At 35.4% G+C, this 25,810-nt stretch overlaps 1 protein-coding gene across 1 annotated transcript; it reads left to right on the forward strand.

The window, feature by feature from the left end:
- The first annotated feature begins 1,147 nt into the window (after positions 1 to 1,147).
- LOC117571210 (neuropeptide CCHamide-1 receptor) lies at positions 1,148 to 25,564 on the forward strand. Its single transcript, XM_034253256.2, has 9 exons — positions 1,148 to 1,408; positions 16,460 to 17,148; positions 21,366 to 21,592; positions 21,659 to 21,762; positions 21,825 to 22,037; positions 22,830 to 22,933; positions 23,320 to 23,457; positions 24,245 to 24,382; positions 24,456 to 25,564. Exons 2-9 carry the CDS (start codon positions 16,793 to 16,795, stop codon positions 24,646 to 24,648), a joined length of 1,473 nt encoding a protein of 490 aa, XP_034109147.1. The 5' UTR covers positions 1,148 to 1,408; positions 16,460 to 16,792; the 3' UTR covers positions 24,649 to 25,564.
- Positions 25,565 to 25,810: the final 246 nt, after the last annotated feature.

Here is a 25,810-nt window from a genome sequence, read left to right on the forward strand (position 1 = left end):
TGGCTAAATTGACAATAATTTTTACACATATAGATGTTTTTATACAAGTTGTAATATAATTTCATTCAAAACTCTTTATTTTCGTACCTATAAATATTTGGAATATTGAAACGATGGTCACACTCAAAAATATGTTTCACTTATCGATATGTCTGTTTGTTTGGCTAATTTGTAGTCCTATATTTTAAGAGACAGGTCTGCCAATCCCTTTTTTTTGATTAGAAACAAGTTTTTCAAATGACTACTTTTGTTTATAAAATAATTCCTAGTAAGGAGCATATGAATACATTTAACACGCCTAATAAACAGCTTTAAGTATACGATATCGCTAGTTGAATTCTTTACTTTCCAGTAGCTAAAATAATGGTGTAAAATCTTTATTTTGTCACCAATCGCACAAAAAAAGTCAGAAAAAATTGATTTCTTACGAATATTTCATAATTTGGAGGAGGAAATTGAGACAGTACATTAAGATTTTTAGGCTACACCGAGATTTATTGAAAAGCATTCAAACAACAAACTTTTTTAAATTGGGCGCCCTTGGAAAACTGCCAGAATGTTAACTGAAAAGTCCAAAGTGCCAATTAGAGCAGTTTTCGAGTGCTGGTATATCTCTTTTCGCAACAACGTATATTTTAAAAATTCATTGTATGGTCACACTCCTTGAAGGTGTTAAATAAAACAGCTTTCGAAAGCTCTTTGTTTTTAAGAAAACAATGTTTAAATAATAATGGTTATTGTATTTAAGCCAAAAGTTTACAATTTTATATAAAATTAAAAATGACATTAAAATCATAAAATACGTAGCACGCGTTACCAACAGTTATTTACTAATACAATTATTTGATTCAATATAATAAGTTAAAAATACCTGCGCAGGCGTATTTAACAGCCGGCATTTTCGCAGAAACATAGCCTTCCCCTTGCCCACAATGTCAATCGTAGATTCGACTGTATGTGTAAATGAATATTGTGGACTGTGGCCAACATGTCGACGACTTTGCGCGCGCCAACAAGTCGCCTGCGTTCGCTTGTCGTGGCCAGTTCACTAGCTGCCAAACCGGCGGAAGCTGCAATCTCTCACATTCGTATAGCGAGCGCGAAATTCAAGCGTTGAAGTCAGTTTCCGGTTTTCGCTAATGGTTTTGCTCGGATAGTGTCTGTGCGAATTGTAAAGTGATAAAAAGTTTAAATTTAAACAAAATTGGCTAAATGTCTGGTGTGTTTTTCCGGTGAGAGCAGCAAATTTTGTAAATACTGCTAATAAGATCCCCAGATCCCCAAAAGTAATAAGGAAAACGTTAAAACGCAAATGTAAGCACAATAAATAATAATTGAATATTGATGTAAATGTGTTTATCTAATGTCGCTCAAAGTGCACACGAAATGGAAATCATAAATTGACCAGGTAAATACCGTCCAATTACTTACCAAGTATATTGGATATTCCGTGGGCAGCACATATACTTCTATAGATGTATGTATGTATATATTTGACATCTGACAGCTGACACGAAGCAGATATGCGAAAATTGATTGGCAAATTAATGCATTTTTCATCCATAAATAGTGTAGTGTCGCAACATTTAATGCATTTTCCATTTTGCTCTTTGGACTTTCGCAAAAAAATGATTTTCTCGTTGGCTCTTAGTCCTTGCGTTTTTGTGTTATCGGGTTCCCCATCCATTAGCAAAACATGCCAAATGCAATAATACTCGAACAGGAAAAAGTTTACCATACCCTACAACCACATTTACACATCCCCAATCGACAAGTGTAGTTTCCTTTTGTTTTTGTTTTCATTATTTTTTATAGTGCACCCTTTGCCTTGTCGGGTGCTTCCGCTGCACTTCAGCGTTTTGGGGCCTAGCTCTATCGAGCAGAAGGGTGATGGGAAAAGGTGCAGCCGAACGACCGACTCACGCTGTTGGAAATCAGGATTCTATTGTAGCAAATTTAACACATTTTACAGTCACACATTTGCATACCAAATGAGAATTCCATAGGCTCATTGTTACAATTAATTTAAATAGCACAAACGCACTGAGTTGCAAATGCTATTTTCAAATTTGAATTTGTTCAATGCTTGCAATATTTTAAGCGATGTTCTTCGATATTCTAACTGCATTGTTGAGCAGAATACTATATGAATTCCAAAATCAAGAATATTATCGACCATCTAGAATTTATAATTAAAGCGCTTTTGCAAAAACTTATTGGTCTCAAAAAGAAAACTGCAACATATTGCTCATTTGAATAGATTTAATCTTTAAAATATGCAATGTTTAAGTAACGTTGAAATTACATTGGAATTTTTTTTTCGGGTGGCAAAAGTATAATCCAAATATTCTTGCAATTGTTTCGTAGTAAATCAAACAATATTTTGCTTTAATGGTTTTAATGTACAATATATGGTTTTAATATACAAGCCACAGACTCCCATGTTGTTAAAGGAAAAAAAAGTTTGTCATTGTCAAACCAACTCCAATGGAAAACGGGATTTGAAAACACCTCCCATTCCATGCTACGCTGTCAAATTTATGAGCAAAAGTAAAATGAAAACCACAATTGAGCCACGATCCCCAATTGCCAGCAAACTGTGTAGCTAATGAAAAATGCCAGAGAATGCAACGACATGGAGAGAACAATTTAAGAATGCAAAAATGTGTAGAACAAGCGGTTTGAAGGGTTGGCAGCTGGATGCCATTCCGCACTTTGCACTTACTGCCACACAAAGTCCATCTGCAGTGGGGTGCAGATAAGAGAGAAAGATGCTGCTGCATGCCATTTATTAGCATTTGGCAGCAAAGCGTTGCGCGTGGCTTAAACGTGCTCTGGTCGAAACTATTAAAGTAAGCCCCAGCCAAGGAAGCAGAAGCGGACAACTGTTTATGGTAATGTTTACGAGCTTGTCTACCTAATTGATACACGATGTACACGATGTTCTATACTCGGCACCATGTCCATGTTGACTGCTGCCAATATTTGTTCCATTTAAATACTATATGTATCGGAGGTGTGCCTCATCTATGCATATATGTATGGGCAAAGATTGTTTATAATCAAACGACGCGACAGCGCTAAACAGCTAGCGTCCAGTAAAAATAAACAAAATAAGCGAAATCGTAAAAGTTACTCACCTGAATCACACGGCTATTTAGTGAATCTATTGCGATCCGATCCAAACTCGATTTTGTGTCCAAAATTATCGCATTTCTCTGCTTTTGCACTGAACTTGAAAGTCTTTTATGTTATTTTCTGTTAGCTGGTGAATGAAAATTTCCTTAAGTTTAAATAAACTTATTCCGCGCGTGGCATCAAAATATACAATTTAATGTTGTGAGCTCTTATAATCGCTGAGATTGGTGCTTCAGTGCAGACATTGTCTTGGCCGTAAGCATTACTATACGCATATATGTATGGATATGTATAGAGTGGCATATGCCACTCGACTGCTTAACGATGCCAGTTTTTATGTGTATTAAAAATGTGTATACCCTGTATTCAAAAGATAGCTTGATTAGCTGGTGTTCATCACAAGCACAGAACTTTTTAAGTGCGAGAGAGGTAGATGATTCAATTCTTATACTTTCTCAGCAACTTTTATTTATGTTTTTTAAAACTTTTCTAAATGGTATTTTGAGTTCAGTCTAGAAAAGTGCAATGAGATTAGAATTCTTGCTAACAATGCGTCTCTTTTTATTGCGAATCTAAGAGCCTTAAGGAAGTGGCTACCTAGGTGACTTGATTATACAATACATACTACTGTCTATAAATATTTTAAATTTGTGTTTTCCTACTTGACTTGCTTGTTTATTTTTACTCAATATCCGGCTATTATTTGCACTTTGATCAAGTAAACATAAGATGTAGATGTGCGACTAATTAGTAGCTATGTATGTAAATAATGGTTGTTCAAGTTCTGATTATCAAGCTGATTAATTAGGCACTGAAATAAATTGATATTCATCTTCCACATGTGAGCGAACACTGTTTGGCAGCCTTGGCTTGGCTTTTATGGCCAAACTTTGTTGTATAGTACTACTATTCGAAACATACGAGCATAGTTAGCTCATTAAACCAACCCACTTGCTGTTGATATCTTTGCAATATGCTACCAATTTCCTGCAATTTCCCTCACGTTGAAGACCCATTGCGGTGGAGACAGTAAACATCTAGAGATCCAAGCCAGCATCAGTGGCTGCTGAGCTAATTTCGCTGTTAATGCTTACGAATGGCTGTCATTTAATTTCTATGAGTCATAAATTTTTATAATGCACATTCGTTAGCTTCATCTATGTATTAATGCGTGGGTGTTTGTGTGTGTGTGTGTTCCACTGCACATGACTGTGATGTAAGCAAGGCGCAGTGACTGCAAAAAGTTCAACAGCAAAACAATTGCAACTAATTAGCTGACAAATGACTGAGCATCAGTTGTGCATAGTTTTTCATTTCAAAGCCAGCAAAAGCTTTGCACGACTTCTACATCAATTATTGGCGGCGAAATGAAAGAGCTAACTATTAGAAAATTTGCTCATAAGAAATTCTGATAGAAAAAGATACGATTTCGCTTCAAGGATACATTCAAAATAAATCTTTAATATGCCATGGGTTTATTTTTTTAACTATATGAATCTGTTGCCATATAGCTCATTAAATGTTGCCATAAACTACTTAAACAAAGTAAATTCATAATTTTCTCTGTATTAAAGATTGTACATTCAATTTAAATCTCAGTTCTAAGAAGTAAAATAACAATTAAATAATTATCAAGAAAAATCTTGTATTGTTATTGATTCAATTTTAAATGTCATTTTTTCGGCTTGAATTTTTATTGACATTCTTTTTTGTACCTGAAGTGAAAACAATGAAAGCCACTTCGTTTGTGCTGCCCATATCAACTAAACTTAAAACGTGATTTCAGTGCCTTAAAATATGTCAAATATACCCACATTGAAGTGAAAGCTCAAAGTGGAAAAAACTGTTGGAGAGAGAAAACTTTTTTGATATCCATTCATAGCCCTCATTTCCAGAGACTCAAGTGGGATTCCGTTTTGCTTTTGTATTTTTGTTCGATAGCTTGTTTTTCCTGGTTTTTTTTCAGTTTTTTTTTTGTTCTGTGGCTTTGTGTCGTATTTAAGGCTTTGAGGCACACGCGTCGTATGCTTAATAAGTGCTATCAAACATGGCCATGACGAACGCATCACCTAAGCGTTTTGTTTGCTTTCACTTCACCACTCGACAACTTTCCCCTCCAACCGCTTTTCCACTTTCCACTCAAAACGTTGCCTGCTTCGAACAGTCAGACTGCAGTCAGGCATTTGCTTGACTCTATTTTGGTTTTGTTTACCTACTGGCTGCTAAAAGTGATGCCAGGATCAATGTGTGTATGCACACACACACGCGCACACTCCCCACACAGCCAACTCAAGAGGCAATCGCCACAAAACACAGACCTAATGATGCTGAACTAGGCAAGTGGCTTTTGTCTCCACCATTATTTCAGTACATAGCATTGTTGTCAATCCTACACGAATTGCGTATACGTAATGCTTGCGATTCCTATTGGTATCTGCCATTGTTTTCACTATTCACTATTGGCTTATATCAAACTCCGTTACACTTATGAGAAATTGAATAAAGAGCTCAACAGTTTCATTGTTTTCGCAGCTGATGGAAAGCTAAAGATTAAAGCACTTGAGTGAAAGTTTGCACTGCTATGAGTTCAATGCAAAGAAAGCCCCAAGAGTGTGTCAAAGTTTGTCATCGAAAAATATATAAAACGCGCAGCAGATAGTAAATTATTTATCATGATGACTGCACATATAATAAACTAGATAGAAAATACCGGCATGTATTACAGTATTTGATTATCTATAATGGTTCGGTAATTCCGTTTATTTAGTATAATGAATGAAAAAAAGAATTACATCGCTTAACAAATAATATTGCTGTTTGACCTATAAAAGAGTAATGTAGAAAAACCTTTTTCACACTGCATTAATTCGCATAAGTAACAAGCAAATTTAGCAATTAGCGTTATTGCATTGACATTAAAAATGCCCAAAAAACGCTAATTTGCAGAGTGTTCAATTAAGAACAACTTTGCTTTCTTTTTGCTTCAGATTTTACAAACTTGAAATACTCGTAATTGGATAAGGGACGATAAGTCCTTACTATTTTGACGCATGCCAGAATTTTGTCTGATTAATTAAAGAAGAGAAGCTGGCGTTTTTAATACTTTTCCTCAAGAGGGTTTTGATAAGCGCACGCGCTTGGAATTAATGAAATGCCGGGCGACCTTTGCTTCGGTTTCGTGCACAAAATGATTACAACAGCATTAAGTGTGTTCGCTGCTCTGTTCAGAGCAGAAATTAATTTATCATTACACATACCATCCCCCTGCCATATCGAATTTGCCAATAAAGTTCACAACTTCTGTGGCATTTATAGTTGGCAATGGAATCGAACTGTTATGGCAACCGAGAAGGAAGCACTCACGATATTGTATTACAATTAACTTTTCACTTAACAATGTTCATTTTAATTAGCTGTGCGGAGTATAGCATTTTGTGTGTTGATAACATTTAATTGAAGTAAAATAATGAAATGTTAGAAATTGAAAATATGAGTGGTGCAAAAAATAAAATACAATCGATTGCTCAGTAACTGTTTTGTTATGAAATAAAAATTAATTTCAATTATTTAAATCAAGTTCTAGCAATCGGCAGTTTGTATATTTTGATTTGCTATTTTACACATGAAATTATTAAATTTATACAACTAAAAAAAGCAATAAAAATATTATTTTAAGCTGCTACATTTTTAAATTTAATTTCTATCGATTCGTATATTTTTCCTTTGTTTTTCGAGAATCACTGTTTTAAATTCCAGCTGACTTCTGAATTTAGTTTATTTTAGAATACTCTATTAGAATTGGGGAGATGTCCAATATGGTCTTTCCTTCTTAAACAAACTAACTTAGTGATAATGAAAATTAAATGAGTGATATAAAATATAGGAAAATAAAGAATTTAATATAAATTTGTTGAGTTAAAATACTTAACTTACTATATATTCCAATTAACTGATTTATAAAATGTCTTCTAATTATTAATTTTGACAAGTTAATTAAGAAATCAAATGGTTCGCTTTAAATTCAAGTTAACTAGGCCAAAAAGTTAAAGCACTGTAAATTGCATAATCCAAAGCGAATCTGCCACATTATTCATAAATGACATGCCACAGTTTATTCTTTTTTCACACATTTAATGAGCGGCATTCTGCCGGAGGGGCAGAACACAGGTCGAACTTCCTTCCTCATCTGTGTGTTCCATGTATGCTGTCATGTAATTTAATACGAGAAGGGCCATTGTCGACACCCAACCAATTAACTGTGGGCCGCTGGGCACAAATGGACTAGCCAACGAGCGGAATGAGAGACAAATTACAAAATGAAAATGATATATGTATGTCGTTGTTGTTGTTGTTGTTGTTTGGGGGAGTCGAAGAACACGAAGACAGGCAATGTCATCCTCCTCCGCTATCCAGAAAAAGCGAAGCTCCAACTTAATTTATGTGTCGAGAGCCATCCAAATTCAAACTGTTGCTGTTGATGATGCGACTGCTTGGCACTGTGGCCATCAAAGAGATGTCAACAAACTATGGTGAGAAAAGAAATACGAAATGAGCATCTCGCAGAGTGTGAAGAATTATGCAAATTGGCGGCATTTAGGTTCAGCTGCGTTCTGTCTAAAAATATGCTTAAAATAAAAAGAGCCACACATAAAAGAAGTTTGAATTAATGAGAGCAGACGAAAGTAATGAACAAGAGCGAATCTGTTAGCCCAAAAGTAGGCTAAATTTCACAGTCAGTTATTTTATTCAATAGAATTTCTATTTAATACTCAAAATGGATGCTGATGTCGGACCTTAATTACTTTGGAATGTGGTATATTTTGTACTTATGGTATATTTTGAATGTATATATAATGATATATCAAATATACAAATATTTTTTTAATTGCTTTAATATCTGTACTTATGATATCGGGAATATTTTTTACTTATTATATATTTTAAGTTTATTAGTATATCAATTTACCAAATCTACAAATATTTCTTAATTGCCTTGAAATCTGAACTTATGGTATATCTTTTATGTAGAAGTATATCGATATTCGAAGTCTAAATTTCGGAATATTTTAGTATTTATCGATACATTCATTCGGTATGTTTTAGTATTTATCGATACATTCATTCGGTATATTTTGACGACTATGCAGCATTGTTTTGATTTTATTGAGGACGGTTAGATGATATCTAACATTCCGTTGGAATTTTTTACTTGTAAGTCTTGCATGGCAGCTTAATCTAAATACTTGATATGAAAAGATTAAAAGATTTTAGATTTCATGCTATTATTGTTTTTAAATCGAAATTATTATAATTATTATTTTCAATGCGTATGACTGCATAACCTAAATACTTGTGAATATAATTTAATATACAATGGACTTACTTATGTGTTTTTATTACATCATAAATTACATATTCAAATTATGCAATACATCTAGCCAGCCAGCCATCCTTCAATTGATTGACATCAGTGGGTGCTGATGTCACTTGCAGATTTTGCAAAGCATTTGTCAATTGCAATTTAGATCTAATCGTATTTAAATACAATTATTTAAAGCAAATTTAAAGTCTTTGCTTGGCACCTACACAGCTGATACTCATCACTGTTGTTATCCAAGTGCTTATAGTCCATTCCACAGACAATTGAATTACCATGTATTTCATTTGCCATTCCTTTGTTTTGCCTGTTGTGTTCTTTACATTGTCGGCCACGACAACAGCAGAGACTGCCTGTCGACTCCCGGCTTTATGTGAAAACACCATTACTCAAATGCATAAATCAACCGCCAGGGACTTCATTTACATGCACAAACACTCGACCAAGGGTCGTGTGAAAAAAAGCAAATAAAAGATCAAGAATGACCGACTATTTTCGGGGTGTCGAAGATTTAATACACTCATTTGTTAACTGATCTGACAGGGCAACCAAAATTGGTGTCAACGAAGTGCTGTTAGCTATTAAATCACTTTCTATTATCTGTAATTGTTTCTGATTCTATGGCAATAGTAATGGACTTTGTGTCAGTGTATTAAAAGTCAAAAAGTGACACAAAAAGTGGGCACTTTTAGTACGCAATTAGCCAGTGGAATGAGAATATAAAAAGAAGTATGTGTTATAAAGTTCATTGGCAAAAATTAAATGCAAGCATTGAATGATCTCAAATTAAATGAAGCTGTGCGATGACAACAATACAGAATTTTAATGTACTCGTCTTCATTAAGTTCCCCACATGTCGCATGCCAAACTACAAGATGAAGCGTTCCAATAAAAGATTTCGCCACGCTTGCGTCACTTTAAGTATAAAAATTGTTGAGTGTAATGTAAATGAATATTTCCGCCGGAATGTAATGGCCTTAAGCACTTGTCGTAATGCCAAACGATTACGCGGGATATTGTGAGCAATTAAGGCGAAACAGATTTCGAGCACACCCCCCACTTCGATATGTTGTTGTGCCAATTTGGCAGCTGTTGCATGCCAAAAAGTTGTATGCGTGAGTTTCCAACAATTGCAGTTTCAATTGTGTCTTCGTTTGGCCCCCAACTAATGCAGAGTTTAATTGCACTTAGCAAAGGGAAAGTAGGGTGAAAGCCCTGTAACAGTATTGAAAGTTCATTGTGAGCACTGTTATTAAAAGACATTAGAAGCAGGCGCAGCTGCAATTTAAACTTTGTACAGCTTAGTGGGGCATTGATTGAGTAGGAGAATAACCAGACACGCCTTTGCCACTTTATCCACTTTGGACGATTTTAAATTACGTTTTTATGTTGCTCAAATTGCTCAATAAAATTACACCATACTATATAATAATTTGTTGTACGTGAAAGAATCGCTTTAGTGTTCGCTTTGACAGTCGATTTCCGGTGCGCACAAATTTAAAGCATACTTTCAGGCGAAAGAATTTATATAAAATAATGCTTCAGCTATTATATAAATTATGTAGATAATGGCTATCAGCCACTGACGCTCTTCATTTTTTTGGTTTTCATTTTTCTTTCTTTTTATTTTTTTTGTTGCTGTAATCAAAAGCAATTTTCATGAGCAGAATATGAAGCAGATTAAAGCCTGAGGCTGCAAGTAAAGCCGCAAATTCCATTAGCCATAAGAGTTCAGAGACAGCGAGAGTGAGTGAGAGTGAGAGTGATATATAAATATGTGCGTACTATATGTATGCAAATTGTAAAACTATGTATTTAAATGGCTTAAAGGCGGCTTTAAATGTGATATTTTTATTGCGGTTTCACATACGATAATTGAAGTACTCAGAACAAGAGTTGGTAAATATTTGCATTTATTTCGCTGAATGCTTTTCTCTCATCTGACATTTATCTGTGGCTTAAGCGCAACTCAGTTTATTATGAATATTGCTAAATGACTGCTGTGGCTGTTACACTTTGAACTTTAGATAGTTTGCAGTTCACGCATCAGCAAACAAACTGTGATTTTCCCTTCGTAAGCTGTGAATATTCTCGTTTATTAAAGTGATAATACCTCAGAATGACTTGCTGAGGGTTTTCAGCGTTTGTTTGTCTTGCACATCATTTTAGGGTATTTTGTAAATTATTATTCTTCCATTACGAGTATATATTGGGTAATATTTTTACGCATTTCGCTGCTTTCCGAGGAAACTCTCGCCCTGGGCATATTCAATTACAAGCAGCAAAACAAATGCCCAGTCACAAATCTTTTGCGGCACCAAAGAAGGGGGGAAATGTGGTGGGCAGAAAATACTCATATCGTCTCTATATATAGGTAGCAGACGGTAGTAACGCATATTTCAAGGAATCCTCAGACACACATAAAGAAAACAATGTGTACAACCGACTGTAAAATGCTGTTGAGTCGCGTTATTTATTACGAAATATTTGGGCGCTACTCTAAGTGCGTATGTGTTTGTGTGTGTGTGTGTGTGCGGGAGAGTAGAAGACTTAACTGTATTTATTAGGAGACGCACTAAGCCCCCATGGCTGAGAGATAAGATTCGCGTTCTGAACTGAACTGAACTGAAACTGAAACTGTAACTGGAAGTTGGGAAAGGCGGGACGTGTGCGGCGGGGGAATGTTTGCGTTGAGATAAAAGTGTCGCGGGTGCCCGAAAACATGCGACAGATTTTAAGTGAACTGTTGATAAATTGCATTGATTTATCAAATCTACTCACTCCACCCACACTTCTCTTGTGTGTGTTTGTTGATGTGTATAAAAGGCCAACACACTCGATGGGAGTCCATAAATGGTTGTGGTATCCAGATGGTCGCCAGATAAGCGAATCAACCATTCCCGCCACCGACTTGTCATAAATCAATGGACTTCGTTTTAGTTTTTTTCTCGCTCTTCTTTTTGTATTTTTGTTTGATTTTACTTTTTGCTCGTTCTCGTTTTCGTTGCCGTTTTGATTTTTTCATTTGTTTTCTTTTTGTGGTAAGCTCGTTATTGATACTAGCAAAACAGGTTAGCCATTTGGGCTCTAATGGTGTCAGCCCAAAAATAGATGAGAGTTTCAGGGCAGGAAATTATTCGCATACAAATTGTACAACGAGTACAAATTGAATTGAATTATTTTTCGTACAAGAGAAATGTGATCCAATTATGAACCGAAGCCTTTATGATCCTTTATGCAAATTAAACGCCGTGCACTTTGTAAATTTCAATTAGCTAAGTGAACAGCAAACGCAAACATGCTTAATACACTATACAAAATGTGTGTGTATGTGTATGCGCACACGTTTGTATGTAAGTTGACATCCTTGAGGCTGCTCGGGCATTGTGTTAACAAATTAATTACAAGAACGACAAACAATGCGACAACGGCTACGTTGACATTTTGTTGCTCGACCAACTTTATCAAAGGTCTTTCTCTCTCTCTCTCTCTCTCTCTTGCACATCACCAGAAAATTATGTGCGAAAACTTTCGTTTGTAACTTGAGCTTATGATTGAAATGAAACAGTGCAAATGTTTTTCAGATATCCTCGTAACTAATTAGTTCTCGAATGAAATCAAAAGCGACAGCAACCGAGTTTACACACTCTCTCTTCTTTAGCACATTTGTCCCAATTAAGTTTCTGCTTTGTAGAGCTAGAAATTATTCTATGAGCTTAGAGATTGCAAATATCTTATGAACAAGTAAGCGACGAAAATTTGAGATACCTGCTGCCCATTTATAATTAAAGCTAAACAGTGCAGAATTATTGTTAAAATATACTAAACATACCAAAAAACCAGATACCAGATTGTTTGCTTCTTTCTGTTACATATGGTATGTACATTTCCTGTAGGAACAAAGTTTTGTACACTTCTATTCTAAGGGTAGCGGGAATAATTAGTTTAAAGTAAATTTGTATACTCTTTAACATTAGTCTATCATCATCAGTCAGCAATGTCATGGTTGAGGAACGGAAACACATATTTAAAGTCGTTGGATTTTATTGTTGTTGAATTTAAATAAAATGCTATTCATCATTTCTATAATTAACTTCATAAATGTACATGTGGAGTGTATGAATGAATTTTCTTTTTTTGGCAATTAAATGTGTCTTCAGCTCTCAGCATACAAATCTTGTGGAATTTGACGTAGCAAAAACAGCTGTCATAGCAACAAACATGAAATGTAAATATCGCAGACTCAGATAAGATTATTATCGATGAAGGTTGCCATTCATTCAACTTGGTTATTTAATTCTTACATGCGTAGATCTAAAAATAAAATGATGTGGCCCACTGATTGACTGACAAAGTGACTAGCTGAAATTAAGTCACTGCCAAAATTTAACAAAGAAAATTGAGTTTATTTTGACAAGTCGCTCTTTGACAAGAGAGTTCGCTATAATGCAGAAAAAGCAAATTGAATTTTGGTCTTTTCACGATAAGTGGGTATTTGATTGTCGAGCAGTTTCAATTGCAAACAATTTCAAATAGATCAAGTCAAGCTGACGCCATTACAATGAATCTAAATGGTATTTTTATGGAGCACATCAATTAGCAAACACAAGACGCTCTCATAAATTCATTAAAAATCAATTTTTATCATTAGTCCTGTTGTATGGACCCAAGACGAACTTCTGCCACAAAATGAACAATACTCGCAGCTCACAAATTGCGCCGCAAGAGATAAACAGACTTCAGACTTGAAGTTGTGCGTGTCGACAGAAATTTCTACTTGGCTTTCGCAGCGAGAAATTTCCATAAAAACTTTTCACGCTGCTGCCAGCATTGAACTGTTTTTAAGTGAGTTGCAACTTGAGCTAATTAGCTGTGCACTATAAACTGTGTGCCACATTGATGAACAGCCGCGAGGTGCAGCTGCTGGAAGAGAGGTCAAGGGGCAGGCGAGTAGCACAAAAGTTTATCTCTTTCTCTCCCTCTCATTCTTTCTCTGTTTCAATAACCAACTTGAGAGTATTGCCAACAATGTTTTAATCTTCATTCCGGCAAAATGGTTAAAACTTTGCGATGCAAATTAATCAAGCATAGGAGAATATTTTGCAGTGCTTAAGGTACTTTCCATTTCATTCAATTTAATTCTATTCAATTCAACGCATTGCTTTAACATGAAAAATGCAATGCGAGCAAATAGTTTACAACAAGTATTTCTAAGAAATTGTAAAAAGTATTGCCTTAATCAAATTATCTATATATAGTATTTTACTAGACTACTTACTGATAATTATATAATTTTTTCTATAAGTAACATAGTTGATTAGAAGCAGCCTAACACCATTGAACAGTTATGTGATTTTCGGAATAGAGTCAAAATATTTAGAATTTCAATGCTTTTCTAGTGCAATCGTCTTATTTAAATATTTTATTTCAAATTCAAATTAATATATTTTTGTTTTTTTCTAGAATGTCAGTGACAAATTTCTTTACTTTGAAGTTTAAGCACAAAGTCAGATTGACTAATGCATTTAATATTTGCAAGCAGATTTAATACACGCAATACTGCAAGCATGTTTATTGCTCATACGCAACGTAATCTCTGGCGGCCATTAACTTAGTGATTTTATGCTCATATTTGATGATTGAATATTTATGTGCTTTTAGGAATACAATTAAAACATTAGGAATTTCATTTTAGGAATAGAGTCAAAAAACATATATATGTACATATAATATATCATATTTTTAGTGCAATTATCTTAATTAAATATTTTGTTTCAAATTAAAATTAAAACATTTTTGATTTTAGAATGTTAGTGAATAATTGATTTAATTTAAAGTTTAAGCACAATGTCAGATTGACACTCGCGTTTAATATTGGCAAGCAGATTTAATACTGCACGCAAGTTTATTGCTTATACGCAACGTAATCTCTGGCGGCCAATAACTTTGTGATTTTATACTCATATTTGTTGATTAGATGATTAGACAATTGAATATTTATGGGCTTCTAGGGATAGAGTCAAAACATTAAGAATTTTAGAGCTTTTCTAGTGAAATCATCCTAATTAAATATTTTATTTCAAATTCAAATTAAAATATTTTTGATTCTAGAATCTTAGTAAACAATTTCTTTAATTAAAAGTTTAAGCACAATGTCAAATTGACACTCGCATTTAATACTGGCAAGCAGATTTAACACACGCACATTGCAAGCAAGTTTATTGCTCATACGAAACGTAATCTCTGGCTGAAATTAACTTAGTCATTTTAAACGGAGGTAAAGCGCATAATCACATCTGATTTTCTGCCATTTCTCGTATATTTTTTTGCCATTGTTGTTGATGCCAAAGAGTTGCAATTTTCTGTCGGCAGCTGCAACATTGATTGCATGGTATCTTTGTGACAGACTCTGTCTCCCACAAGTAGATTCTGACTTTGCTGGCTCTTTCAATCTCTCTGGGGGAAAAAGCTCTTCCATTGCAGCTCTTTTGTCAGCATTTTCGACACTCAACGAAAACTTCAAACGGCACATTAATGTATGATGAGTGTGTTTTTGAGTGAATCGTTCTCTGTGCGTGAGTGTGTGTATGTGAAATTGTTTTTAATTAAAACAAAACAGAGAGAAAGAGATATTAACATAAAATGCAACGCTTGCTTGTCTTTGCAGCTAATTGCCACTGAAAGCGACTGCAGCTGAATGTCACTGAGTTATGACCTCAGAGTCTTGATATGTCCTTATCAACAAGTCCCGGGTTTTTCTCGCATACTTTCATTCCATTTCCAGCCATTAATCGCAAACCCACACACATACACATACACTTATTGTGTCGTAAAAATGCGCGTTGCTCAAGCCTTGGCAAAAATTTCAATGGCTCTTCAGGCTCACTTCACTTCACTCCACTTCACATCACTTTTGGGTTCTTGGCTATTGACTCCTTGGTTCTGGGTCACCAGACAACACAGCAAATGGAATTCCTGGTAATTGAAATCTGTGCTCGGCTTTCACATTCCCATTTCCCAGTTCCCAGCTGACATTAAAGTAACATAAAAGTATGTATGAATGGTTCTGCTTCTTCGAAGTAACTATTCAGTGTAGGCATTTATTGTTTTGCTTGGCTGAGTACAAAATCCACACACGACTGCTCTCAAAATATTATGAATACCGCATAAAACATAAACAAACTCACATGCGTGGTCAGGCTGTTTAATATTTTTGCATAAAATTTACATAAATAGTGTTAAAAATTGTTCAACCAAAAGAAAAGAATTGCAATTAACAAATTTACAGTGGAAATTCAATAAAGAACAGTCATATATGTTGCTTTGAAAATCGTGATTTAAAACCACTTTTTTACTGAAATTTAGCTATTTCATTTTTAGACTTAATTTGCATAACTAAAGTTGAAAACATTCAACTGATAAATAAGAATTCAATTACCAAAATTCGTGTGAATATAAAATAGCAAATGTATTTGTTGGTTTTTAATTATTTCCGAGTTTATGATATTTAAAATGCTCTTTAATTCAAAATGAAATATAAATTACGGTTATATCTATTGAAAGCTTAATCAATATTTTATTTTGCGAGAAATCATTTTGCACATTAAAGTTTTTTGCACCGAGTTGATTTCAATTGCTTCGCGTATAAATCAATTGATCAAAACGATATGTGTGTTTATAAAAATGTCTGAGCTTATTTTCACAACACTTGAAATAAAATGAATGTTGCTTTTAACTCTGCAATTTCTAAAGAGTATTTCGAGTATTCTCGACCAGGGCGTTTAATCAAACTATTTCGAATCTCAATTTCCCTTTATTTTTTTCCGCGGGGAACTGAAGCGATTACCGGAAAAATTCAATTAAAATATGCTCAATTTGACTTAAACGAAAAGCAAAACTAAACACATTTTACAGTACGTTTGTTTCCATTTATTTTGTTTACAGCAACAGAGCATCAACAACAAAATCAACAGTAGCAACAACAAGAAAAAGCAACAACGATAGATTCGAAAATTTATCGCTGCGAATTTGCATCAAAAACTTTTGTACAAAATAAAATAGGGGAGACCAAAAAGTACCAAAAAAAAAAGGGAAAGTTGAGGGTAAAAAATTCGCGAGCGCGAACAAAAATACGCGTAGATATAAAATGAAACAGGAAACGAGGCGAGAGGAAATTGAATTAATAGTTTACGCTTAAATAATTTGCCGTTTATTGCGGCTGAAATTCCCAAAAAGGAAACACAATACAACGACGCGACGCATAGAATCTGCAGAGCTATGATGACGAGTTTGCTACTCAACGACTTTAACAGCGTTGCCATGGATATGGACATGGATCTTGATTCCGGTTCTGGTGCTGTTTCCGGCTCCGTATCAGAGTCGCCACTAACATTGCCAAATACCACACGCATGCTGTGGGACCTGGTCATGGAGACAACATCACAGACAACGCTCTTTGACGACAACATCAGCATAGCCACAACGGAGACACCCTACGTGCCATATGGTCGACGGCCGGAGACCTACATTGTGCCGATCCTGTTCGCCATCATCTTTGTGGTGGGCGTGCTCGGTAACGGGACACTGATTGTGGTCTTCCTCAGCGTGCGACAGATGCGAAATGTGCCCAACACGTGAGTCTAGTAAAAACTTTTTAAATACCCTTGAGAATGTGTGCTGGCAAAACGGGGCGTATGAATCATTTTTATTAAGTATTCGTATGATAAATAGAAAATAAATTTAAAAATGTTCACATTTATTAATTTTAATTTTCAAAATACAAATCCTAGGAATATGACAGTTTGAGTATGAGCAGGGGCAAATAAATAATTTTATTAAGTATACGTACCATAAATAAAAAAGAGTTTGCATGGTGCATTTGGGCATTTTCTAGTAAACGCTTTAGAAAGAAAGAATTTAACTAATATGACCCATTTTCGAATACAAATACAAAGAGCTTAAATTTGTATATATTAGTTTTCGTAATATATCTTTATTAAGTATACGCAAGTGGACAATGGTAAATAAAGGCAGCTTAAATTTATATACATTCCGAAATTTTATTTTATCATCATTTTATATCGTAAAATACATAATATTCCTTTTTTTTTAAATCATCATAGTATACGTAAGTATAGAGTGGAAGATATGTAAGAAGAAGGTTTTGAATTAAGCACACCTTATAATTTTATGTTAGCTACAGGGTATTGCCAAGTTAGGCCATTGCAGATGCTTTATGGGTGTTGGCTCGAAAATGGCTTTTTGATTTATGGCGAACTTAAAGTGAATTTAATTATGCGCGACCTCTTCGCTTAAATTGTATGCCAAATTATGCATGCAGCCAAAACCGAGAAACAGAGAGAAAGTGTGTGAGCAAGGAAAATGAAAAGGAGAAGGAGAAGATGGCAATTCAGAGAGACAGCGAATGTTACGTAGCTAATTAAGGACGTGGGCGGTATGCAGAGTCAAAAAGATGGTGGCGATAATGTTGTTGCCTGGAAATTATTTACAATTTTCACAGTCACACAGCAGCAGCAGCTCGCATTCGTCTTCTTAACTCTTGTTGGATGTTGTCACAAACCAGCAAAAGAGACGTTTGCCTCCTCCGCATTGTGCCAAACTAATTAGCCATGCTCGCTCGCAACTAAACGTGTTCGTGGTGTGTGACTGTGTGTGGGTGTGTGTTTCGGAATTTTTGTTTTTGCATAAATTGAATGCCATAAATCAGGTTATTGTTAGACATTGCGTTTAATGCGATTCAGTCATGGCTAAAATCATGCGCCGTCTGCGTTGACTCGGCACAAATTGCTAACGCATGTGACATGCTCTAAAAGATGTTGCCTACTTATTTGAGCTTCAAGAATATTCTGATGTAAGCTTGTGCTTTAATATTAGCTTAATATTAGACGAACATATTTATGCTCATACTTATGAGCTTCACTTTCACCATCGATTTTACATAAGTTTATTAAACTTGACCCAGTCCATTGCATACACTACATTGTGTGCGGCAATCGATGAGTAATCCAGCTATATAATTGATTTACTTTTAAACTAAAACCAGCTTTGGCATATGCTGACTTTTGCAGCAAATGTGTGTAAACTGCAATAGAGTTTATTTATGTTTATGTTAAAGTTGCTAATCACCAACATTAGATATATTTTCAACTGATTGTATACATTTTATTTATAATACAATTATTTCTTATTAAAACTTTTTTAATTGGTATTTTCACATTATTATTCATGAAGAAAATTTTATATTTATAAAGAGGTTGTTTGTTGAATGCATTTGGTTTTTTTTTATGTATAAAATTATTATATTGTATCATAAAATACATTGGAAATTACGTTCATTATCTGTTAAAGTGACACATACATTAAAATAACTACTGCAGTTTATAGAAATTTATTTCTATACAAATATATGAATGAATGAATATATGAATGAATTTATTTAATATGTCAAAGGAGGATGTGTAAACGTAATATTTATTGTTTTTTACAATTACTAAAGAACGCAGAAAGCTAAACAAGCTAAATGCTTGAAATAAATTTCATTATTGTTGTTGTTTGTATCAAAGAGAAAAAGATTTTTTCACATGTTACATTCTTTGGCTGTTGACACAACTTCAACATTCCCAACTCGCTGCACGCTGAGGTATGTTAACATGACCACAGCCAGGCAACATTGCAACTCGTCAACGACATATTGTCAACAGTCCGCAAGCGTCCAATTAAAATATTTACTCTCACTGCCACTTTCCAAGGGACAGTTGACCTGTGTCATCTTGTTTCAGCACGGAAATTATGCGCTGACCTTTGCAGTTCGATAATGCTGTAGTAAAAAGGGCAGCTAATTGAGGTAATTTTAAGTATATTCAGTTCGGAGTAATTTGTTGTGAAAGTTAAGACAACATTGCCCAACTGTAAGATTCTGTGGCACTTACCGTTGCAAGAGGAATAAAGACTTCGAAGTTATTCAAAATATAATTTTATATAACTGCTTTATTTGAGAATCTCGTATTTTTTTTGTATTGTATAGTATACCAAATAGCCTTTGGTATATTTTAATTTATTTTCGATATATTAATTTGGTAAATTTTAAATATAATGCAGCCCTGTTTTGAGTGTATCTAAAAGTCGAGCCGACTTGACTGTAGCTCTCTCTCTCTCTCTCTCTTGTTTAGTATATGTTGCATAAACAAGAATTTTTCCGTCGCTTATTTTGCACTTGCAGCAAGTTTATCGTAAAAAGACCATCTAACTTATGTTTGCCTTGCCAAAAAGCAAGCGAATGTCAACTGATCACATTAAGTTGAAATTGCATTTCAGGCAATGAGGAGAGTATTTCCAAATTGCCAGTTGCTGGTTGCTCTTTACTATTCTCGCTCTTGAGCTCTCCGACTCGAGTCGATGCTTATCGGACTTTGGTTGCCCGCGCGCGTCACGGAAATGTAATTTGATGTTGCACACACCAAGTGCCACATGCAGCTTATTTATTGTAAGGCACACGCTGCTGGCATAAAACTGAAATAACTGTATGAGATCACACTCTGCCGTCCAGTTGCAATTCATTTTCATCTCAGAGTGATGCCAGCGACACCAAATTACATACATAAAAGCAAATAGAACAAGCCAACTAACCGAATGATGCATTTGTCGTCTACGCTGGCTTTAATCAGCTTGCCGGCAACTAAATTGCCAACATTTCTCAGAGCTAAGCTGCTGTGGATTAAAAAATAAACTATTGTAATAAAAGTGAGACTGCAAATCAAGCTGATTAACAATGAATTTCACGCCTTCTCTTTAAATATTTGCGGAATTTTAAGTAGTCTGCTAAATTTCATCGCAGAGACTATTTTTAATAAAATCGGTATATAAATCAATTTTTATCTTCACGAGCTGTCAAAAGCGCTTAGCATTAGCCTCGATGCAGCACCAGTGACAAGCGCGCACATTTGCTTGAAGCTCAGCTACATAAATCAGAAGGGTCTCCGGGAAACACGTGCAAAGCGACCCCAGCATAACAGAAGGGTCAGACTGTTTATCTCAGGCGGAAAAGCCAAAATCGCTATTGGAATTTGTCAAGACTTTTCTGCTGAGTTTCTTATTTCAAAGAGCAACGCCAATGAATGGCGTCAGCTGATGAACAAAGTGTAGCCTTATAGGAATAGGGGAAAATCTGACAGGCTGATAGCATATTAATAGAAAGCAGAGACAGTCCAAGTGACTTCTTGGAAACTAAATGGAGTAGCTTAGTAAGAAATTGGGGACATGCATTTTTGGGGGAAATTTACTATTTCATTACTAAGAAATGAATAGAAGAAAACTGCTATTGAGAGATTTTAATCTAGTTTAAACTGGAAATTATGCGTTGATTTGTGTAGTGCGACAATTTAATAGTCAAAAGGGTAATTTTGAGGTAAATTTAAGTATTTGCTGCTGAGTAATTAGTTTATTGAGCATTTCGGAAAAAGAAGGCAACTTTTTTTAGCCGTAAACTCAATGTTTGTAATACAATAATAGCATCTGTCAGCGATCGTACATTAAATTATTTAAGTTAAAATTTTATATATTAATTTGTTCTTTTGTCTGTTCTTTGCCACTAATAAATCTATACTTTAATACTAATGAATTCATTCAGAAATGTTTTACCAATTAATTCTTTCATTCATTATTCTGGTTGACTTTTAACCGAATTTCAAATTGTCATGCATAGAAGAAATACAATCTGTTTATTATTATTTTTTACTAAGAAACTGGTTTTAATATAGTTTCTTAGTATCAAATTCAAATAATTATTCAATAATTATTCTATTCACGTACTAAATTTATCTATACTTTGCAGCTACATTCTCTCCTTAGCTTTAGCTGATCTTCTAGTGATATTGACTACAGTTCCATTGGTGTCAACAATCTATACTGTTGAGTATTGGCCCTGGGGAAGTTTTCTTTGCACCGTTTCCGAGTTTATGAAGGATGTTTCCATTGGCGTTTCGGTTTTTACGCTGACAGCTCTCTCCAGTGATCGCTACTTTGCCATAGTCGATCCCTTGCGCAAGTTTCACGCACATGGTAAACAAATTAACTGAATTCTTATTCATTTACAGTTTAACTCAAGCTGTCAATTTCGTTCAACAGGTGGCGGAAGACGTGCCACACGAATGACTTTGGCCATCGCAGTGTCCATTTGGCTGCTAGCCATTCTTTGTGGCTTGCCAGCCTTGATTGGCAGCAATATAAAGGTTGTCTCTCCATTTTACTTTTATTTGCATTTGTTTGTTAATTGCATTTTTATTTTCTTTAGCCTCTTGGCATCAATCATGAGAAATCGATTGTTTATTGCTATCCATATCCGGTGGAATGGGGCAAGAACTATGCCAAGATTATGGTGATGCTGCACTTTCTGGTCTACTATGCCATCCCATTGGTGATCATTGCCGTGTTCTATGTCCTTATCGCACTACACTTGATGTACTCGGCGAGTGTTCCTGGTGAGATGCAGGGAGCAGTGCGGCAGGTAAATCAAAATTGAAATTTCTTATGTAATTGTTTTAAGATAGTTTAGTTTGATTGACGATTTGATTAATGCATGATATAAATTATGAAAGTCTGCTTATAAAGCAATTAAAAAAGCTACGGTCACAATCCATTTTCAATAAATCCAAAATAGTGCAGTATTATCATTAAAATATTCCAATTATTACACCGTAAAATACTATAAAATATTAAATATAGTATATCGATATTCTACCACATTCAAAAACTATAAGTATGAAAAGCTTTATTTCGTATATTAACATACTTCTGCATTCGAAATATTACCGTAGTGAACAAAATAGCAATCAAAGCATTCCTCTTATTTTATAACTTCTAAAATTAAAATATATATGTCAGTGGCAATTAATAATAAATATTTAATATAGTATGTAGTAAACCATTGATGAATGCTGATTGATATCGATTATAAGCGAATAAATGGTAATCCATTTTGATTAAATCAATTTGAGTTTGCGCCTAGAATAAATGGGTTTCAATCAACGAGGCATAACAAACAATTGATATTTAAGATAGAAGAACAAATTCGAATCACGTAATCGCTTTTGCTTCTGTAACTAAGCTATTTTTATGCCAAATTGAATATTCAATTGCTAGGCGCCAACGCAATTGTTACTTCAATAATTTGTCCTTGATGCAAAGCATCTTAAGATATGAAGAGAGATTTTTTCCACTCTTGCACTAGATAAATAGTATTTCGTATTCAAGAGTTGTTATTATTGTTATTGTATGTGTTTTCTCTTTGTTATTGCAGGTTCGAGCGCGTCGCAAAGTTGCCGTGACGGTGTTGGCATTTGTTGTCATCTTCGGTATTTGTTTTCTGCCCTATCACGTCTTCTTTCTCTGGTTCTACTACTGGTAAGTGTTGGCTTTTATTCAACAGCTACAACGACAACAACAACGACAAGCGAGGAAGCAAGGATGCGGATGAGTGAGCAGGATACTGAAGGGATTTATGACTGCCGCTTAGCCGCTGTCCAGCGTTGTCAGGCAGGCTGGCTATCGGGCTTTTGTCAGATGGTTGGATGGCTCACACTGCGTATGAGTAATGCGGACATCATGCGTTGTGACCCGTTTTACTCAGCTCAATCAATTTCTAGCTTGTCGTTGGCTTATGTCTCCATTAGGTTTACATATGAAACAATTTTCCACTTCCCCTCTGCCATCCATCCATCCATCCATCCATCCATCTACTATCTCTCTATCTATCACACTCTCTATCTCATTTCCGTTTCTGTTTGCAGGCCAACTGCAGAAGTGGATTACAACATGTTCTGGCATGTGCTGCGCATCGTCGGCTTCTGCATGTCCTTTGCCAACAGCTGTGCCAATCCGGTGGCCCTTTACTTTGTGAGCGGCGCGTTTCGCAAGCATTTCAATAGGTATTTGTTCATTCACATCAATGCAGCTGACTAACTGAATAACAGCATGCAAGCGATAGTCCATAAGCGATTACCGATTACCGATTGTCGATAACCGATAACAAGCAAATTACTGTAACTGTAAGCGTAAGCAAACTGCAAACTTATATCCACAACTCTCAAACTCATAAACTTACAAGCAAACAAACAACTTAAAACAAACAGAGAAACTAGAAAACAACAAACAGACATTTTCAACTTTTCGTTTTGACTTGCCAAACTCATGTCCTTTGGACACAAATAACACACACACACGTAATTCTTGCGTAAAAGTTTACTTGATTTTTGATTGCAATTCTGATGGAATTGTTTTTTGCTACTGCTTCCTAGACGCACAATTTATGGCATATGGGAAATTGCTAAGACAAAAGAGACAAGTTAATGGCTCGAACAATGCCACAAACAATAAGCGCAAAAATGTTGCAAAATATATTCCCGAAATATGCTAGAAAGGGAAAAGTAGTTTAATAACAAATTCGACAGACAATTTGTATCAAAATTGTATCAATTTGCTATTGATGAATTCATGCAATAAAAGCAATTCCATTGATGGCAATGTCAGCAGCAGCTACGCATTGTGATTGCAATCAAAAATCACCGACTTGAGCTCGTAAAAATGTTGATGAAATATAATATTCGTATGTGTTTTATGCTCGCATTTGATTGCATCTCTAAGTGAAGGCTCCTACTTTCCCACGCTCCCAAAACAACAAAACAAAAATACCAATCCTACTTCACTCCCATGTAGATATCTGTTCTGTCGAGGCGCCAGCGGAAGACGCAAACAGCGCGACACATTCTGCATGCACAGAGACACCTCGATGACCAGCACAGCCTCGAAAAGATTTCAATCGCGTCACTCCTGTTATCAGAGCACCATGCGCAGGTGAGTCTCAGGTTGAGGTGCTAAACTACCGCTATGACTAGCTCATAACCGTTACACGTGTCCATCCCGTTAGCTGTCGCCTGCAGGAGACGACAATAACAACGCTGCCGAATGGTGGACTCAACGGCGGAGGAGCGAGCAGCGTGTTGACGACATTGCCGCCTCATAATGACACCGCCGGCTATGAATTTGCGCCCCTTAGTGAGTTTGGCTCACTTAAGGACTCGCAGCTGGCACACAGAATACAGGAGTCGCCACTCAACTGAGCTGAGCTGCTGTCCACCAGGTGGCAGCCATCATCGTCAGCTAACGGAGCTTACAGGAAGTCAACGTGCATAAAGCATAAAACTTAGTTAAGCTTAATTGAATCTGTTTCGAGACAAACACAAGTATGATTATATTTGGCTACAAGTGCAACTTATCAACAGTCAAATATGTTCCCACACATATAGTATAAGTAAAAGTATGTAGTATACAATTTTAAGACCCAACATCGAGATCTTTCTGCGATACTAGAGAGAAATGCCAAAAGTTGACCACGTCACATCACTTTAAAGGCTCCCCAAAGAGTGCGGCTCATAAAAGAAAAAAGTTGAACGAATTACTTGAGGGATTCGGTGTGGAAAGTGATTCGAAGAACATCATGACGTTAATATAAAGTTGATGGCTTTCGTTAGTTCCTCGCGGCTTGTATAATGTATATATACTGTATATGAAATAAGTATATATGAAAGAATTTGATGTGTTTTTCATGTTCTAGTCGTAGTCATAAGGCAATGAAACTGTGTTTGTGTCCATACTAAAGTATTGCAGCCGTTGCAACGGCTTTAAGCTAACGAAATTTAATTAAAATTATTACAATAAGATTTATTACTAAGATTTAAACAAGTTACGTGCTCGGCATGTCCGTACAACAAACACACACACACAACACACACACACAAAGGCAAATCAATTGCAAAAACCATTTACTCACAATTTCTCACTGTCCAATCTCTTCTCCCTCTGGCCTTGTAAATAAGCAAACCAAATGTTTACCATACTGTGTAAATAAATTTAAGTATTATGTGTATGTATATGCAGTATATGATCAATGTATATTGAATGTCAAAGATTTTAAACGATTGTTGCAATAAATGTACATTTTGTGGCCGTTCAGCAGTAAAATTCTTTTCATTGTCACCGACAACAAATCTGTCAAATGCAGCAGCAAAAAAATGTTGCCTACTTTTCAGCGGCAAAAAACGTTGCCTACTTTTCAGCGTGGGCAGTCATTGTTTTCGCTATCTCTGTCGCTCTCGCTCTCACTCTCTATCTCCTTTTACAGCTGTGACTTTTATGGGCAACTTTAAGATGGCAAAAACTTGGAGCCTTAACATTGTGTGGCAACTGATTGCGACCGCAAAATCGAAACCGGAAAATGGGAGC

The sequence above is a fragment of the Drosophila albomicans genome, chromosome 3 (genome assembly GCF_009650485.2).
Source record: "Drosophila albomicans strain 15112-1751.03 chromosome 3, ASM965048v2, whole genome shotgun sequence".
NCBI lineage: Eukaryota > Metazoa > Arthropoda > Insecta > Diptera > Drosophilidae > Drosophila > Drosophila albomicans.

What these genes read in the sequence shown, in the direction of transcription:
- LOC117571210 (XM_034253256.2), top strand. Translation starts at nt 16,793, where the DNA reads ATGATGACGAGTTTGCTACTCAACGACTTTAACAGCGTTGCCATGGAT. An exon ending in GCGCAAGTTTCACGCACATG is followed by an intron (nt 21,593 to 21,658) that starts GTAAACAAATTA and finishes TTCGTTCAACAG; the next exon opens with GTGGCGGAAGACGTGCCACA. An exon ending in TTTCTCTGGTTCTACTACTG is followed by an intron (nt 22,934 to 23,319) that starts GTAAGTGTTGGC and finishes TTCTGTTTGCAG; the next exon opens with GCCAACTGCAGAAGTGGATT.